At 39.0% G+C, this 18801-nt stretch overlaps 1 protein-coding gene across 5 annotated transcripts in view; it reads right to left on the reverse strand.

Annotated features, from left to right (window-relative positions):
* TAFA2 (TAFA chemokine like family member 2) overlaps window positions 1-18801 on the reverse strand; it is a 518966-nt gene that overhangs the window by 165484 nt on the left and 334681 nt on the right. For 4 of the 5 annotated variants that reach the window (XM_042944633.1, XM_042944630.1, XM_042944629.1 and 1 more), the window contains one exon: window positions 404-510. In XM_042944633.1, the coding sequence (XP_042800567.1) occupies window positions 404-509 (106 nt within the window). In that variant the 5' untranslated portion in view covers window position 510. Of the gene's footprint in view, window positions 1-403; window positions 511-2820; window positions 2891-18801 lie in introns of those variants that run through there. The other variant, XM_042944632.1, reaches the window with a different exon arrangement.

Genomic DNA, 18801 nt, shown 5'->3' on the forward strand with positions numbered 1-18801 from the left:
CATACATATTTACATATATATTATATATGTATATTAAGATACAGATCCTTTCATTACCAGGATGACTGCAATTTGAAATTCATGTTTATTACATGTCAACTAAACATTTTAACATCAATACCTTCAAAATGGAAATGACGGCAGAAAGGCAGAGCCAAAATTCCGAACTCTTTGAACTCTTTGCAGAAATGGCAATAACCCTAGAAACATTTAAGCAATCATGCTTCCCCTAACAAAGCCATATCAAGGATAACTCTCTCTGCATTTTTACTTAAAGAGAATGACCAGGAAGGACCCATACCCAGTAAAACTAACAGACCAGTGAAGATAGAACAGGACAGTCTGGGTTAAAGGAAGTCACTTTCTACAGAGAGCTGAGGGAAAAAAAATCAGAAGAGCTTACCTTTATGATGGTTTGCACTGGACACAACTTTCCCCCACAAGGTCACAATAAATATTATTATGAGCAGCTTTCCTTTTGTGGCTTTCTGTAAGTATCTCTTACTCATCCTGCAAGTAAAAAACAATAATAAAAACCCTAAGCATATGAAATCACTGTTTTTCCATTATAATTGTGCTACATTTAAAGCTTTCATGACACCTGAACACCTGAAAATTGCATTTATTGTATTTGGAAAGCTGTTTACTGTATATAAACTCTGAAAAGAAAAAATAAAAGTATTCCAAACAAACTACCTTGATATGATGAAAGAGATAAGAGAGGCCCTATCTCAGTCAGTCTTCATTCACTTAACAATAGCCTAAATCAACTGGGAAACATTACCATTTTTCTCCATATAAATATAGATTAACTTATTCACAAAATCCGAGGCATAGTTGTTTGAATAAATAAGTGACTTATCTTACTTTTTTCCCTAAAAGATTCCTTCTTCAATGCCAAGTCAAATGGTCAGAGTAAACAGTTTAGATAAAATGTGTGAGATGAATTCCTGTCCAGAATAAACTCATTTCAAATCTATTATTCCTAATGTGCTTTAAAAAAAAAAAAGTCACCTGGTACAACTTCTTACAATGCTACCATTAGAGACACACAGATGTTTTAATATTGTTGGAATCCACCATTCTGCACTTTATCAGAAGCAGGAGAGAAATGGAAAAGCAGAATGAAAAATACCAAGCAAACATTTTATTATTTTTTTTAACGTTTATTCATTTTTGGGAGACAGAGATAGAGTACAAGTGGGGGAGGAGCAGAGAGAGAGAGAGACACAGAATCTGAAGCAGACTCCACGCTCTGAGTTGTCAGCACAGAGCCCAATGCGGGGCTCGAACTCATGAACCTTGAGATCATGTTCTGAGCCAAAGTCAGACACTTAACTGACTGAGTCACCCAGGTGCCCCCCAAGCAAACACTTTCAAGTTGAATGCACAAAACTCAGGAAAGCGATGTTCTAATAAAATAATAGCCACCTATAATAAAAGTTCAGCACCTACTTTCTCTAACTTTCTATGACATTATTTCAGTCATTCTTCACAACAAATTTGGGATATTGGTACGTCCATTGCCATTTCAAAGATGAAATTTAGAAATTTGCCTAAGCTCATATTTAATGATAGAATAAACATTCAAACCAGAAATGCCTAATTCTAAATTCCTTACATTACTGCCTTGTTAAGGGGTGAGTGAAACTGATATAAAATACAATTCATCTGCATTTATTTCTGAGGGACATAAAATATATGTCCATCACTTAGTGCCTTCTCAGATTCTGGTCCTATATTGAACTCCATTCTTGTTTGATCTACAGATTCTTACATTATTTCTAGGGAAGGTTCATGAGGTCACTTTCTGACCTAGCTTGATTCTTCTTCCTCTTGATTCTCTAAGTTACCTCTTTTCTCACATATTTACTTCCAAAAATTCCATCTCCAAAAATATGATTCAGTGGTAGCAATGATGGCTATAATTTTGTATAATTTTGAAAAGGAGTCTTTCATATGAGTAAATGCCTTAAAATTGAATTATTATCTATTTTAATATAGATATATGCTAATATTCCTTGGCATGAAAAAGCTGTATGCACTGTGTATACACTATACACAGAAGATAATAAGTACTCAATAAATGTTAACAATTACTATAATCAATGATAGCAATGGAAATACATGCTGTTTTCTAAAAACTACACTGAAATTACAACTATGTAAAAGGTGTATGTACATAAACACAATGGAGTTTGCAAAAATAAATAAATAAGTAAACTTTTAAATCAAATAAAACAATTACTTGGTTAGTCCAGCATTTCCCTTGGGGCATTCTGTGAGGCATCAATTTTCACAGAATGTTAATACAGTATTAGTGAAAAACATAGGGGGCATATATGTTTGTGTATGGGATTCAACAAATGTAAGAGGCATATCTGAGTGTGCAGCATTTTCCAGAAGCCTTTCTCCACAGAGTAACACAGGATACAAGTGTTCCCAGGACGCCTCTTGGAGAAATAATCTGGTCTTGTATTCTCTCTCCGTAAACCAAATACCCATTCTACACCTTCCATTTTGTAGCCTTTGTTTCCTCTCAGGACTCTTACTACTAGAGTTTTGTTCTGAGAATCTACTTTTTCTATACTTTTTCTAACATTTTTTTTAGCCCTCCTGCCTCCCCCCCCCCCACACACACACCCGATCCTTGCAATCTTACTGTACTGCATATCATATAACTGAATGAACAGTTTAGCAAAACTCATCTGACAAGAAGAGCTGCTTAGCATAATTCTTGATAATAGCTTTCCCATAGCAAATGGCCTCTGCTACAAGGTCAATGACCCATTTGTATTTTCCATACCATTGTGCACTCACCAAATGGGATGACAGAACTGACAGCTGGTCAAACTGGTAACTGGACATATGGAAACAGAAACACCCACAAAGTCACCAGGCTGTCAAACTAAGAAAGGAAGGGGAATACAATGCAACATGTGGAGATGTATAAAGACCCCTTCCTTCTCCCTCTCACACCCCCTCCATCCCCTCCAGTCAATTATCATCTTCGGTCAGTACTACTTCCTGAGTATTTCTTAAATGTATACACTTATTTTCATCCCTACTGCAGTACTGCAGTTCACACCACCCAAATTTCTCTCTTAGCTGGATTTATTACTGCCAACACTGTCACCCTCTGGAATTGAAGACAAGCTCTCTGCCTTTTTCATGACCAAATTTGTAGTGTTTAACAGTCAGTAAGTGCCTAATATTATTGACTGAATGTAATAGAGTGTGGTCAAATACATAACTATGATCATAAGACACGCTTTACATGATTAAAACCTTCACAAGAATCCCCTTGGGTTCAGAAGTAAACACCCTTAATAAGTTCTTAGCAATTATATTAAAAAAAAAAAACCTAAATCAGAGATAAACATTTTTTTTGACTATGTCCCTAATCTTAATGTTAGGGCTTTCCTCCCCATCTCCCTCTCCACACATGCTCCTAGTCTGTATTTTAACTCCATTACATTTCCTCAATTTCTTCCAGCCAAATTTCACTTCCACGTCACCTAAAACCTAACAGCCATCCACTCCATCCTCCATTCTTGTTAATGCTAACATTCTTTTTTTTTTAATTTTTTTTTAATGTTTATTTATTTTTGACACAGACAGAGACAGAGCATGAACGGGGGAGGGTCAGAGAGAGGGAGACACAGAATCTGAAACAGGCTCCAGGCTCTGAGCTGTCAGCACAGAGCCCGAGGCGGGGCTCAAACTCACAGACCGCGAGATCATGACCTGAGCCGAAGTCGGCCGCTTAACCGACTGAGCCACCCAGGCGCCCCAATTAATGCTAACATTCTATTCACTGGTCAAGGGGCAGATGAGCAGTCCTTCCAGGACCAGGTTGAGCATCCTTCCTTACGCACACCAGCCACGTGCCACACTATTATAATTTCCATTTACTTATCTCCATCCCTCACTGTCATATAAGGTTCCTAAAGATAGGGACTGTACTCCATAAGTTTGTGAATAGCTAGGGCCTGGCCTAAGGGTCAGCTTAGAATGGAAAATGAGTTTTTGTTGAATGTTTGGTGGTATCCTAGATCCAAATATATTGTGTAGTTGTCAACATGAGGAGGAAGCAAGTATGTGTCATTTCTTTAGGGTAAAACTGGGAAAAGACAAACAGAAAGAAGAATGTGAGAAAGAGGTGGGGGAGGGGTAGACAAGAAAGGGCAATCTGGAAGAGAAGAAAAAAGGAGAAATCCAATCTGGAATGTGTTTTATTCTGATTTTAAGTTTATTTATTTTGAAGGAAAGAAAGAGGGTGCATGAGGGGCAGAGAAGGAGAGAGAGAGAGAGAATCCCAAGCAAGCTCTGCACCATCAGCACAGAACCAGATGAGGGGCTCATATCCATCAACCGCGAGATCAGGACCTGAGCCCAAATCAAGAGGCAGATGCCAGACTGAGCCAGCCAGGTGCTATTCTAACTGAGTTTTAAAGAACAATCAAGTTTGAGCAAACTGAAGTGCAATGGAGTGAAGGAGGGTTTTCAACAAAGGAGCGTTATCAAGAAGGAAGAAGGCTGAGTGCTCCATTTCTTCTTGACCTTCTGTGAGAGCACAGAAGAGGGGGCATTCACTTCTCATTCAGTGTGTAAACACCAGACCCCAGTTTGAACGTGTCCACCACAGTCAAGGGTCAGACACACTTTCAGAACTGTCCCCTTCATCTGCGAAAATGACAAAATATAAGTGCGTTTTTTAACAGCAACCTCTGAGGGAAGAAGAAACGGGAAACTGCAGGATAAATACACACAGAGGTTGAAACCTTGAAACTGCTCCTCCAGCAGCAGCAGCTTACAAGGAGCACAAGGGAAACGGGATAATTGAGTAAGGGTAACCTTGGCAGTGGAGGATGTTGAAAAGTTGTCAGAGGAGAAAACTGACAATTAAACCTTCAGATTTTCTCCTACTCCTTTCTTTCATATGACATGTTTCAGTTATATTCTCTTAGATTACATCTTTGAAGCACTGGGAAACCCTTCGCCTCCCTACTGATGTTAAAAGTGTGTTTAATTGTAAATAAGCAAGAACAGAAAAATTGTTACGCTACTAGAAAAATCGTCTCCCCATAAAAACAGAAAGTAAGTTTAGCTGATCTAAAGAGGAGAAGATGCATGGGAAAAGGAGATAAAAGCTGGAGCCTAGTATCCACCTGGGCTCCCCTTGAGCTTAATATGCTCTGTAGAAATAAAGGCCATGTAAGACAATACACATAAGGGTCTTTTTAGGGCTCTCCTCTACACTGATCTAATGTGTATACCAATCCAGTGTAGGCATGGACTTCACCAGCCGAATCTAGTACAGGAATTTACCCTTGAGGCAGAATGCTACAATTGATAACACCAGTTCCTTTTCTCCTCACAGGGACCAGATTGGTCTTATAAAATTTAAATCCAATCATATTAACTCCCCCTAACCCTCCTGCACCCCTGCCAAACACACACTCCTTACTTTAAATTCCAGAATTTACCTACCTATTGAAACCAGAGTAAAATCTAAAATTCTTACCAGAAAGATAGCTCAACATCATCTCCCCCCTAGACCTCTCTGACCTCACCTCACATTCCTGGTCCCTTCCTTGCCTACACTGAAGCCACATTGGCCTTCTCTCTATCCTTTTGCTGGGGAAGTTCATCAAGAAGACATGACTGATAATTGGCTGCCGAGCTGGACCCAGGCAATTAGAGGCTTCTCACCCCTTGCCTGTCCTTGGAAGATACATTCTTCCCACCATTTACAGAGTGGGAGTTGTTTCAAAGACCTACTCTTGAGAGTAGAAGGTGTTGCTGACACCATCTGGAATGGTATACGTGACTGAACACCATTCAAGACTCTATATATACTTTTAAGAGTCTGGTGGGTGGGTGGAGACATCTACTCTGCTTGCAGCCACCCAAGACAAGCCTCATATGTAAGTCCCCTTGCTTAGTATTCCCTTCCCTGACACCTACCAATCTGGAGGGGCCTGCCTCTTTCTTCACTTTCTCCTTGCCCCACATGTATGGGAGTCAGTTTTAGATTTCACCCAGGAAACTCCCAAGGGTACAAACCAACACCCTCATGCCAAGCTTGTTCTAGACCTTACACTAACTGCTAGCTCTGCCTTAAAGTCTCCCCACAGGTCTTGGTACAGTGAGCTTCTATCTATGATAGCCTCCACAGAGTGGCTCCTGACCAGCCTACTTTCCAGAGTCCAGAGAAACCCACCCCACAGTCTCTCTTGTTCTCTTTCTCCACTTATTACAATCTGAAGTGGCCTTATTCACTTATTTATACATGTTTAGGGTTTACTTTATTCTTCTTTCCATTAAAAGATAATTTTCATGAGAGCAGGTCCTGTCTAGTAATCATTGCTCCAGCACAAAGAATACCAACATCATGGAATATCAACAGCTGTTCAATGAAGGAATGAGTATACTGATTTTACAATCAAAAGAAATGAATCTTGTTTAATGAATAACTTTCATTACTTTTTTTTATTATTTATTTTTAGAGAAAGAAAGAAAACACATACACGTGCTTGGGTGGGTGGGGGGAGGCAGATGGAGAAGGAGAGAGAGAATCTTAAGCAGGTTCTATGTGGGGCTCCATCTCATGCCTGTGAGATCATGACCTGAACCAAAATCAAGAGTTGGATGTTTAACGGACTAAGCCACAGGTGTCTTTTAAGTTAAACAATTAAATTTCTATTATATTCAGCAGCTAGGAATGCTAATGGTAAGAACCACATACATATTAGTGGAGTGATAGGAGATAAAATAAAAAGAGGACTGAGTGGGAGGCAAGGAAATAAAAACAGAGACCAGATTAATCTCTCAAGATACATGCAGAGAAGACAAGTAAAAATAGAGTGGTGCTAGAGAGATCTGAACAGAGTGAAGGGAAGGGGAGAGAAGGAAGAGAGAAGGTAAAGATATCAAAGTGAGGATAAACTTGAAGACTGAAGTTTTTGTATATTTTTAGGTTCCATAACTATGTTATTATTACGATGCTGTTATAACATTGTTTTTTATGATTATTACTACTTCTAATTTCCTCATTTTATTTTTTAAAAAAAAATTTTTTTTTAACGTTTATTTATTTTTGCGACAGAGAGAGACAGAGCATGAACAGGGGAGGGGCAGAGAGAGAGGGAGACACAGAATCTGAAACAGGCTCCAGGCTCTGAGCTGTCAGCACAGAGCCCGACGCGGGGCTCGAACTCACGGACGGTGGGATCATGACCTGAGCCGAAGTCGGACGCTTAACCGACCAAGCCACCCAGGCGCCCCTAATTTCCTCATTTTATATTGAAACAAATGTATCTTCCAAAACTAAATGATTCTTCATTTGCTGATAGGTGATTAGAAAAAGGCTACTGAATAGCACATGTAGAGCCACAAATTTCACAACATTTTTGGCTTTCTCCAAGAAGAATGTCAAGCTTGATGAACATTTTATGATAAATACTATGACTCTATCTACTATATCCAGGTGTTGACTGAAGTAGCAATTATCTTTGAAGTAGACAGTAATATCTAGATTAAAGATTAAAGTATTGTGCATATAAAAGAATATATAGTAACAAATTTAAGAGATAATCATGCAACTCTACCAGTAATCCTATACTGTGTGTTACACCATCCAGAAGCTGGGGTGGTTGATTCAACACATTTTCATTACTGCAATTTATTTTGTTTACATTTTACATCATATAAATACGATATCATTACAATACAGTCCTTAAACCACACTTACCAAGTACATTTAAATTAAAACCTCCCTCCTGAACAATTAGAATCTGGACTTCCCATCTTGTAAATATGATCAAAAGTTTAGAGTTGCATTTTCATATGCTAGTCATATGATTAGCCCAGTTAGCTTGTATTTCCTTAGGTAACTTCAAAACAAAGTTTTTGGAATCTTAATCAGTTTCTCAACTCTTTCTGAATTAAAACAATGGCTTTAAAAATTTCATTCTATTTGTTACATTAGTGTTTCATGATGAATCTACATTTGGGATTTTATTCAGTTAAGTCAACCCTGGAGGTTTTGCCAAAAAAGCTCCAATGGTTTCCAAGGCTTGCCTGGTAGCAAGTACAAGATCCATTTAAGAACCACAACTGCCTCCTCCCTTCACCCAAATTTTATACTTCCATTCATTTTGCCACAATACTGCAATTTTCAAGGGTGTAGAAACCCAGGAAGAACTTCTGCTTAATGCCTGGCAATGTATAGCCAAAGTGTTGATTGTGTACAAATGCCTTTGCCACCTAAAGACCATAATGATAGGAAATAGAAATGTATCATCACTTAAGTGATTTCTCCAGAAACATGCAATATTCTAGGGATCCAAGCTCTAATACACCAAACTGGCAAAAATGAAAGAAGGCAAAATAAGTCAATCACTGGAGGTTTATGAAAGCCCTAGAAAGATATCTGGAATGAGGAGGACTAAATTGAACCACAGTGCTGTGCATCTGTGATTACAATTGAATCACGTACCCTCCTTTTCCATCTATAAAATGAGAATGTCACTATATTCTCAAGCAGGAACGCCACTCTAACAAACAAGAATTCATGTGACAGTTGGAACTTAATAAAAGATATATGATAGGGGTGCCTGGGTGGCTCAGTCAGTTAAGCATCCAACTTTGGCTCAGGTCATGATCTCACCATCTGTGAGTTTGAGCCCCGCGTCAAACTCTGTGTTGACAGCTCAGAGCCTGGAGCCTGCTTCAGATTCTGTGTGTCCCTCTCACTCTGCCCCTCCCCTGCTCATGTTCTCTTTCTATCAAAAATAAAAAAACATTAAAAAAATTTTTAAATAAAAAAGTAAAGATATATGATAGATCAGAGGTGTTACTATTTCTTCAAAGGTCCTTCTCTCAGAGCATTGGCTTACAAGTCAGAAATACCTGCTTGAGTGAGATACTGGCTCTAACACCTAAGGAAACTTGATAAATTCATTTGTCTATTAACAGCTTTGAGTCTCAAGGCCCACATACGGAATGCGTGGATACTATTACATATTGGTGGGACTGTTGTAAGAAATAAAAACGATGTATACAAAGCATCTACCACAAACCAGAATACAGTAGACATCAAAACTGTATCTATTATTTTATATTATTAATATTTGGAGCATAGCTTCATTCTAAGAATGAGTGAAATAGAAAAAGTCCTTGAGCAACAAAAAGACCTCATGTTCTCTAATCATAAGTAAGACATAAACCTACTTTTAGGGATGTGGGCTAAGTCTACAGAATTAAAAGGTGAGAATATTAAGCAACAGGCTAAAAACTGGAGGCAAGGCTAACGAACAGAGATTTCTGATGGTTCTGCAGAATAAATAGTGATACAAGGATAACAAAGAATACATCAAATCTATAAATATACAGCATTCTAGGATCATTAGGTATAAGGACAAATACTCCATGGGGTGCCTGGGTGACTCAGTGTGTTAAGCCTCAGACTCTTGATCTTGGCTCAGGTCATGAACTCAAGGGTCCTGAGATAAGAGCCCTGTGTTGGGCTCTGCACTGATAGCACAGAGCCTGCTTGGGATTCTGTCTCTACCTCTCTCTGTCCCTCCCTCACTTGCTCATGTGTGCTTGTTCTCTCTCTCTCTCTCTCTCTCTCTCTCTCTCTCTCTCTCTCTCTCCCCCCCCCCCCCCCATCTCTCTCTCAAAATAAATAAATTTTTTAAAAACTTCAAAAAAAAACCTGTTAAAGAAATAGGACAAATACTCCCCAGATGCCCCTAGAGGTAAGTAGAGCACAGCATGCTAACTGAAGTTACTAATATTACTGCATATGTTTCTATAGCTCTAAATGTACTGGCTTAAAATATATTGGCTTGTTTAATGTATCACTGAATCCTCATGATAACTCTTTGAACAAAGCTCTGCATGTATTAATATCCCAGATTACACATGAGAATCTGCAAGAATAATCTGAAGACAAGTTATAAGTGGGAATGCAGTCTTGAATCCAGATCTTCTGCCCACTGGCTTGGTCCTCATTGAGACAGTAGATGAACAATGCTACACATTCTCTGTAATGTATCTCAAAAGTACATGCTGCATTCTAGAAAAGTGTGCACTGAAAAAGGCTAAAATGGAGTGCTAGCTCTTGGTTATCTGGCATTTTTTTTCATCACTTCTGTGCCATGATACTGGATAAAGGAGATACTATTGTATCTCATTACTGTGGGCTATAATTAAGATAAACAATCTTTACATGGTGCACCCTTTATCATGTATACACCCTGGTTTGATGAAAGGTGAGTTAACACTTTCAGAATTAAACAGAATTAAGTGTCCAGGATCTACCAGACCAGTCTTTTGAGATTAGACCTAATGGAATTGCTACACCAAGAATGACAACCTTAGTTACATTTGTCAGATAAAATACACAATGCCAATTTAAGTTGGAATTCATCTTTTTTTCACAGGTTGAGATATAACTGATACACAAAAATATTTACAGATATTTGGAAATATATCTATTCAGATCCCCTATTTTTTAATCTTTTTTTTCTGCTACTGTGTGTTTAAGTTCTGTGTATATTTTGGAAAATAATCTCCTATCAGTTTTATCTGAAATTGACATTAACTGTGTGTCCTATAATGCTACTTGCCAAATCTGATGACTCTACCCTAGTTTTCAACTATATCATCTTAAGCAAGAAACTAACATTGACATCTACATGGAAGCATGCTCATCTAAAGAAAAAAACAAGCTTAGAATTTTAGAGATGCTGACAAACACTTAAATAATGAAATCTTCACTTGATTTTTTTTTTTTTTTTTTTTTTTTACTATTTTATGCATACGGACGCAAGAAGACATGGCTAAAAACTATTTATTCAAGTTGGCTGCAGTTCTGCTGGCCAATTTTGAAGATTCTGAATTGTTTATTCTGGCTAAAAATGTAGCATATTTAGTAAAGTATGGCAATTAAGAGCATGAGGTTTGAAGTCAGACATGGATGTCAAGACTTGGTGTGTACGAGCTGTTAGAGACATGCTGTTTAATTTCATAAAGATCCATTTCCTCTTCCATAAAATGTGGATAATAACTGCCTCCAAGAGCTGTTGGGAAGGTAAATGAGTTCACTGATGGTAAAGTATTAAGCACAGATCCTGACACATAGTAAGCAATCTATAAATGGGTGTGTAATATAGTAGACATTTAAAATTCTTCTGTGATTAATTCTTCATTAAATAAGAAAAAGCCAGTCAACTGATCTCCAAATCTAGCTGATAAGCACCACAAGGCATAAGGAAGCCAGTACTGAACACATGTCTTCCTTCTTACATGACCTGTTGAGGTATTTACTCCCTTCTCAGTGGCTTTAGACAATTGAGGGTAGTGTATCCATCAGATTTAAATTTCATATCTCTTTGCACTTCACAATATTAACCTTAAGCTACATTCTTTCTCTGCACTTCTGTTTCATATTCAGTAGCCCTATCCATACCTTTTTTTTATTGATTTTTTTAAATTATGGACTATTGCTTCTGGGATTCAAATGTGTTCTTCCTAAATTAAAAATAAACAACAGGCACTACGGTTATATGGTATGATCAAAGTGAGATTTCATACTGAACCACCTGAAACAAGCAATATACAATATCAAACAATAACCTATAAACAAATGTGAGTGTAATTGAGCTAAAACTTAAAATGTAATAAAGCCATTTAATTGGAAATAAACTAGCTTGTACAATTTAATATAAAGCATATGTTTACCACCAAATAATGGTACATTGATGATACTTATAAAGAAAACTACTAGACCACGTAAAGCATCATTTCATATTCAATCTCTTCTATAAAGAAAAACTTCAGGCAAAAATGTCAACAACTAGGAAAATTTGGATTTACCTCCTCTCACCCTCTTGCAGCAATGACGCTATGTCACATGATGGCTAGGAACAGGTTGTGGGAGACACAGTATCTAGACAACTCACAGAGCATCTACTCCTGAATAATATAGATATGGCTACATCTCACAATTGTTGGGTAGAGGATCATTAAGTAGCATAAGAAAGAAAACTTCCAATCATATGTAGCTAAATCACAAGCCTAGCATTTAATTCTGTATGTATGATAAAAACAGCTCTGCACATGTATCTAAGGTCCACATAGAGTGTTCGTAATAAAATATGTCCTCTTTTTATTTTAGAGAGAGAGAGAAAGAGAGAGAGCAAGCTGGGGAGGAGCAGAGGGAGACAAGGGATCTCAAGCAGGCTCCATACCCAGCACAAAGCCTGACATGGGTCTTGATTCCACAACCTTGGTATCATGACCTGAGCCAAAATTTAGAGTCAGAATAATCAACTGACTAAGCCACCCAGGTGTCCCTTCCTTTCCTTTTTAATAAAGCTTGTATAGTTATGAAAGCAAGTAATTTATGGTCATGAAATGAGTTCTTTTTGTCTACTCTGTTAGCACTGGGACTAGTTAAGAACTTTTTTCCTTTTACTCTAGTGTACCTGTTCTCTTGGGAAATGAGGCCACAGAAAAAATCTACTCCACCTCAGGTCCTCCTGTATGCTAGCCAAGGAGCGAAAGAATGAGTGAGAATAATAAAAAAAAATTAATCTTTAAGGGTTTCCTGTTAGGATAAAGTTTGTGGTCTGAGAAGGACACATCTCACCTAAGAGAGATACACCTTTACCAATAAGCCATTGCAACACAGACCTTCCCCTCCACATAGAACCTCCTGTGACATAAGTGAACTGCAAGGCTCAAGACCTCCCCTTATATAACCATCTCCCCCAAGGCACCAATATAAACAAATTTCAACCTTATGAAAATCTATAAAAGTAAATAAGCCATGAAAAAGTTAACAGCTATGTGTTGAAAGGCATGTGATTCTACATCCTCATAAGAAAACAGTAAGAGGTCCAAGAAGAGGCTATTCTAATCAAGTTCTCAATGGTCCACACTTTGCTCTAAGAATAATTGTTTAGCCAAGATTTTTGGACAACCATGTATACCCAGTATTAAACTCTAAGCATATCAGCTTCACAATGTATAATGAAAGAGAGTGACACTAGGATTCACCCATTTTCCTAACTGCCTTTTATATACAATCCTTGTTTGTGTTCAGTATTTGTACATAACTTCATATATCTTAATGAGCTCCTTTTGAGGGAAGAGCAGAACATTATCAGATTTTAATATAGCAAAGTACTATAGTCAGCTTTCAGTTAATAGCTTAAGCAGCTGTAAATGCAACCAATTAAAAATCAAAGCAGCAACATCCATCTACACAGTAAGCTCTATGATAAATTAATAAATGGAAGAAATACTATATGTCCTCTTAATTTTGAGTTTGATTATCCTACATGATAATGTACTTTTTCTTACATCTGGTAACAATGACTCCTCTTTCCCTTGTAGGCAGGATACTTTCAATTGTTATTTTATCTTATATGTAAGCCCTGTCTCTGTAACTAGATTCCAAGTTTGGAGAAACCATATGCTAGCTCTGCTTCCTCATAAAGTATCTCACCCTTGAAAAATGCCATATGGTGTACTAAGAACTTTCACATCCATGATCACATTCAATACGCATGACCAAGAGGCTGGCAGATATAATCACCTGGCAGAGATGAGGAAACAAGCACAGAGAAGTTAAATGACTTGTTCAAGGTCAAAGTTAGTAAGTGGCAGAGCCAAACTCAAAACCAGGTCTTCCAGATCCAATACTGTTTTCATTGAAAGTATGATAATGAAGGGCACCTGGGTGGTTCAGTTGGTTACGCATCTGACTTTGGCTCAGGTCATGATCTCACAGTTCGTGAGTGAGAGCCGGGTGTCAGGCTCTGTGCTGAAGCACGGAGCCTAGAGCCTGCTTAGGATTCTGTGTCTCCCTCTCTCTCTGCCCCTCCCCTGCTCATGTTCTGTCTATCTGTCTGTCTGTCTGTCTCTCTCTCTCTCTCTGAAAAATAAATAAAAACATTTTTTAAAAAAGATTTAAAATGACGATAATGAAAACAATGACACTAATGGCACATTTTCTATGCTTTAAAATAGAATACTTTAAGTCCTACTATATTTCCTTTTGGGGCTTCTAAAAAAGATACCCTGACCATAGATATCTTTTAATCCTCAAAGATGCAGATTATCCATGTCTGGAAATAAATTTAGTGAACTATTTCCCAATATAATACTAGATGGAGGGAGAGAGGGCCTTCATGGGTGGAGAGGATGTGGAGGAGTAGGGGAAGGAGGGAAGGAAGGAAGGAAGGAAGGAAGGAAGGAAGGAAGGCAGGCTGGCTGGCTACTAGCTGTATATAGATCTATGATGGGGCCAGCAGGAGCAATAAAGTAAGGAAGTGAAATGGGAAATCGGTCTCACCCTCTAATTCACCTCCAGAAACCACCTCCAGTCCATTGGTGATACATGGAAATGTGAGCTTTGTTCTGTCATACCCTCATTTCTTATGAAGAGCCAGAAATCCAGAACCATTTATGAAATCTCTCAATTTTTCAATGTTTTCAATTAATTCCATTTTAAGAACACTCTGCATGCCAAATACAGCCCTTGAGCAGCCAGTGTGTACCTTTGATCTATGCCATTATTTTTCTGGGTAGGTTATAGAAAATACTTTCCAGTAATAGGCTATATAATTCTGTTTGACTTGGATCAGAAAAAAAAACAAAAGGAGCATATAAAGATGAAAATAACCTTAAACCAATTAGCAACTTTCCCTATACTTCTTATTTATTCCCAATTTAAAATTGTACCTAGACTTACAGGCTTCAAATGAATGCTTTTTTAATCAGACAACTGAGCTTATAGGAGTATTTTAAAGTCCTCAGATTTAAAGATGCTCCATTTAAATGGTATCTTAAAACTCAGTTTGCATTCCATGCGAGAATCAAGAGGCTAAAAACAGAGTATTCGTTCTTACAAGGACAAGATGTGACTCTGTACTTTAGCAGTGGCACATAAAGATTATAATCAGGAATGAAAGAAAGAAAAGGACCTACTGAAAAGCAGATGTCTTGAACTAGAAGTAGCAATCACAGCATCTGCACTTTGGCATCGTGTAGAAAACACTGAAGGAAAACAATAAAGCACAAGGTATAAGAATACCCAAGAAGTCAGCTGGTTCTTTTCAGCTGATAGGAACAAAAACTACAGAGTACAAAAGGCTATTTAGAAAATTTTGGTAAAAATGTGAAGCCTTAAATAGCTTATGGTTCAGACAAACTAGAAACTAGAGGCAAAGGAAGTAAATGGAAAATAAGTGGTTTTACTTAATTTTTCCTCCTCGTCTAAGGCTCGAAGGACAATTCAGAACTACCTCAAATTCAGACTCTTTCACCAAAATCATTAGCATTGTTTTCTTGGTGATACCATCTTTCAGATGCCAAAGCCACATCAATTTATTACATATAACTTTCCAGAAACACCTTAAAAGCATGTCTAATGTGATCACCTCAGTCAACATTCCATTCTACATGAAAACACAGAAGGACTGATTTGCAGTAAGAATATTTGGATTCAAGCCTTGGTCACCAGCTACTGTTAGGTAGATGATTTCTGGAGTCATTTTATCTCTTGAAGCCTCTTTTTTTGTTAAATGAAGGTAAGAACACTTGCCTTCACTACCTCATCAGGTTGGTGTGAAGATCAAAAGAGATAACCTATATGAAAATGTCTTGCAACCTAAATAATATATTATCCAGAGTCAAAGGTCCATAACCCAATGAAGACTACATCCTCACCCACCGTTCAACAAATATTATTAAACATCTACTGTCACTCTAAATACTGGCAATATAGCTGTGAAAATCATAGGCAAGATCTTTACACACAGAGCCTACATTCTGCTAAAACTGCCAATTCTTTTCAAATTATTTATTTTTTAAAAATTTTTTAAAGCAAGAAAAAGTGTGAGTAGGGGAGGGGCAGAGAGAGACTACCAAGCAGACTCCACACTGTCAGCGCAGAGCCTGATGTGGGGCTCACACCCAGGAACCTTGGGATCATGAACTGAAGTAGGACACTTAACCAACTGAGCCACCGAGGCACCCCTAAAGTTGAAAATCCTTAATTTAAGGTTTGACAACAGCATAGTAAACACAATAATTCCTCATTTGGCTAATAAAGGATTATAAATAAGGCTCTGATAATGCATTGCTTGCTTTCCATTCATTTCCATTAAAAAAAGAATATAATAGCATATCTTAAATAAATTCAGAAAGACACTTAGCCTAAAATCACATAGTCAAAGTACTGTTTACTATATATGCATCATCGGTACATAGTCATTATTAAGCAGTCAGCATGAACCCACTTCCTATCAGGCAAACTTAAGGGAAATGCAGCTGCTTACTCAGTTTGGCTTGGGGAAATACCATATATTCATCCAAAATAGCTATTGTTAAATGCTTATGTTATGCAAGGCCCTATGGAGGGCACTTTAAGTGATACCAAGATCAGTAAGTCCCAGGGCCTTCCATCCTTCAAAGGACTCATAATAGAGCAGAAATAAGATTTGTAGATGTGTAAGTAGGGAATAATGCATGAAGTATTAAATGAAGGATTGTAATGGCTTAGAGAGATAAACCAAAGTTAGAAGTCAAATAGAAAATTTTAACAAATAGGACAGAGAGGAGAAAAAGAACAAAATGCCAGACCAGTAGCCAAAATTCTGAGTTAGATTCTGATTATGTCTTCACCTAAGTCTGGTTATATGAACTAAAGCAAATTACTTCAACCCAGCTTTCCTATCTGTAAAATAAAACAATAAAACTTTACTAACTTTCTGGCCTTCACAAATTCTTCTGAAAAAAAAAAAGTCAGGATAAATTAAACAGATTTATCTGAATATCAGTTACTCCACAACTTTGGTAGTTGAATTAGATAACATATGTGAAGCACCCTCACTATTTCGGACACCAGAATGTCCTCAATATGTTTTAAAACTGGCTCTGAAGAAATAACTGACCTACACCTTGAAGTATGGGTCAAATTTTAATAAGCTGAGATGATAAGAAAGACATACCAAGTCAAGGGAACAGGTAGGGAAAGATATGGAATCGGGAACGTGCAAGGAGGAGGGAAGGCAAGCAGTCTCCTTTGGCTCCACCCCAAAGTCTATGGAATGGAGTAATAAGAGTTATATCTGGAACAATCTATTTCAAAAATAATAAAACCGAGAGGTTCCGGAAGATGGCGGCGTAGGAGGACGCGGGGCTCACAGCGCGTCCTGCCGATCACTTAGATTCCACCTACACCTGCCTAAAGAACCCAGAAAACCGCCAGAGGATTAGCAGAAGGGAGTCTCTGGAGTCAAGCGCAGACTAGAGGCCCACGGAAGAGGGTAGGAAGGGCGGCGAGGCGGTGCGCGCTCCACGGACTGGCGGGAGGGAGCCGGGGCGGAGGGGCGGCTCGCCGGCCAAGCAGAGCCCCCGAGTCTGGCTGGCAAAAGCGGAGGGGCCGGACGGACTGTGTTCCGACAGCAAGCGCGACTTAGCGTCTGGGAGGTCAGAAGTTAACAGCTCTGCTCGGAAAGCGGGAAGGCTGGAGGACAAAGGGAGGGAGAGCTGCTGAGCCCCCGGACGGCAGAGCTCAGCTTGGCGGGGAACAAAGGCGCCAGCGCCATCTCCCCCGCCCATCCCCCAGCCAAAATCCCAAAGGGAACCAGTTCCTGCCAGGGAACTTGCTCGCTCCGCGCAAACACCCAACTCTGTGCTTCTGCGGAGCCAAACCTCCGGCAGCGGATCTGACTCCCTCCCGCTGCCACAGGGCTCCTCCTGAAGTGGATCACCTAAGGAGAAGCGAGCTAAGCCTGCCCCTCCAGCCCCCGTGCACCTTGCCCACCCACCCCAGCTAATACGCCAGATCCCCAGCAACACAAGCCTGGCAGTGTGCAAGTAGCCCAGACGGGACACGCCACCCCACAGTGAATCCCACCCCTAGGAGAGGGGAAGAGAAGGCACACACCAGTCTGACTGTGGCCCCAGCAGTGGGCTGGGGGCAGACATCGGGTCGGACTGCGGCCCCACACACCAACTCCAGCTATACACCACAGAACAGGGGAAGTGCCCTGCAGGTCCTCACCACGCCAGGGACTCTCCAAAATGACCAAACGGAAGAATTCCCCTCAGAAGAATCTCCAGGAAATAACAACAGCTAATGAACTGATCAAAAAGGATTTAAATAATATAACAGAAAGTGAATTTAGAATAATAGTCATAAAATTAATCGCTGGGCTTGAAAACAGTATACAGGACAGCAGAGAATCTCTTGCCACAAAGATCGAGGGACTAAGGAACAGTCACGAGGAGTTGAAAAACGCTTTAAACGAATTGCAAAACAAAATGGAATCCACGATGGCTCGGCTTGAAGAGGCAGAGGAGAGAATAGGTGAACTAGAAGATAAAGTTATGGAGAAAGAGGAAGCTGAAAGAAAGAGAGATAAAAAAATCCAGGAGTATGAGGGGAAAATTAGAGAACTAAGTGATACACTAAAAAAAAATAATATACGCATAATTGGTATCCCAGAGGAGGAAGAGAGAGGGAAGGGTGCTGAAGGGGTACTTGAACAAATTATAGCTGAGAACTTCCCTGAACTGGGGAAGGAAAAAGGCATTGAAATCCAAGAGGCACAGAGAACTCCCTTCAGACGTAACTTGAATCGATCTTCTGCACGACATATCATAGTGAAACTGGCAAAATACAAAGATAAAGAGAAAATTCTGAAAGCAGCAAGGGATAAACGTGCCCTCACATATAAAGGGAGACCTATAAGACTCGTGACTGATCTCTCC

This window comes from Panthera leo, chromosome B4 (assembly GCF_018350215.1).
Source record: "Panthera leo isolate Ple1 chromosome B4, P.leo_Ple1_pat1.1, whole genome shotgun sequence".
Classification (NCBI taxonomy): domain Eukaryota; kingdom Metazoa; phylum Chordata; class Mammalia; order Carnivora; family Felidae; genus Panthera; species Panthera leo.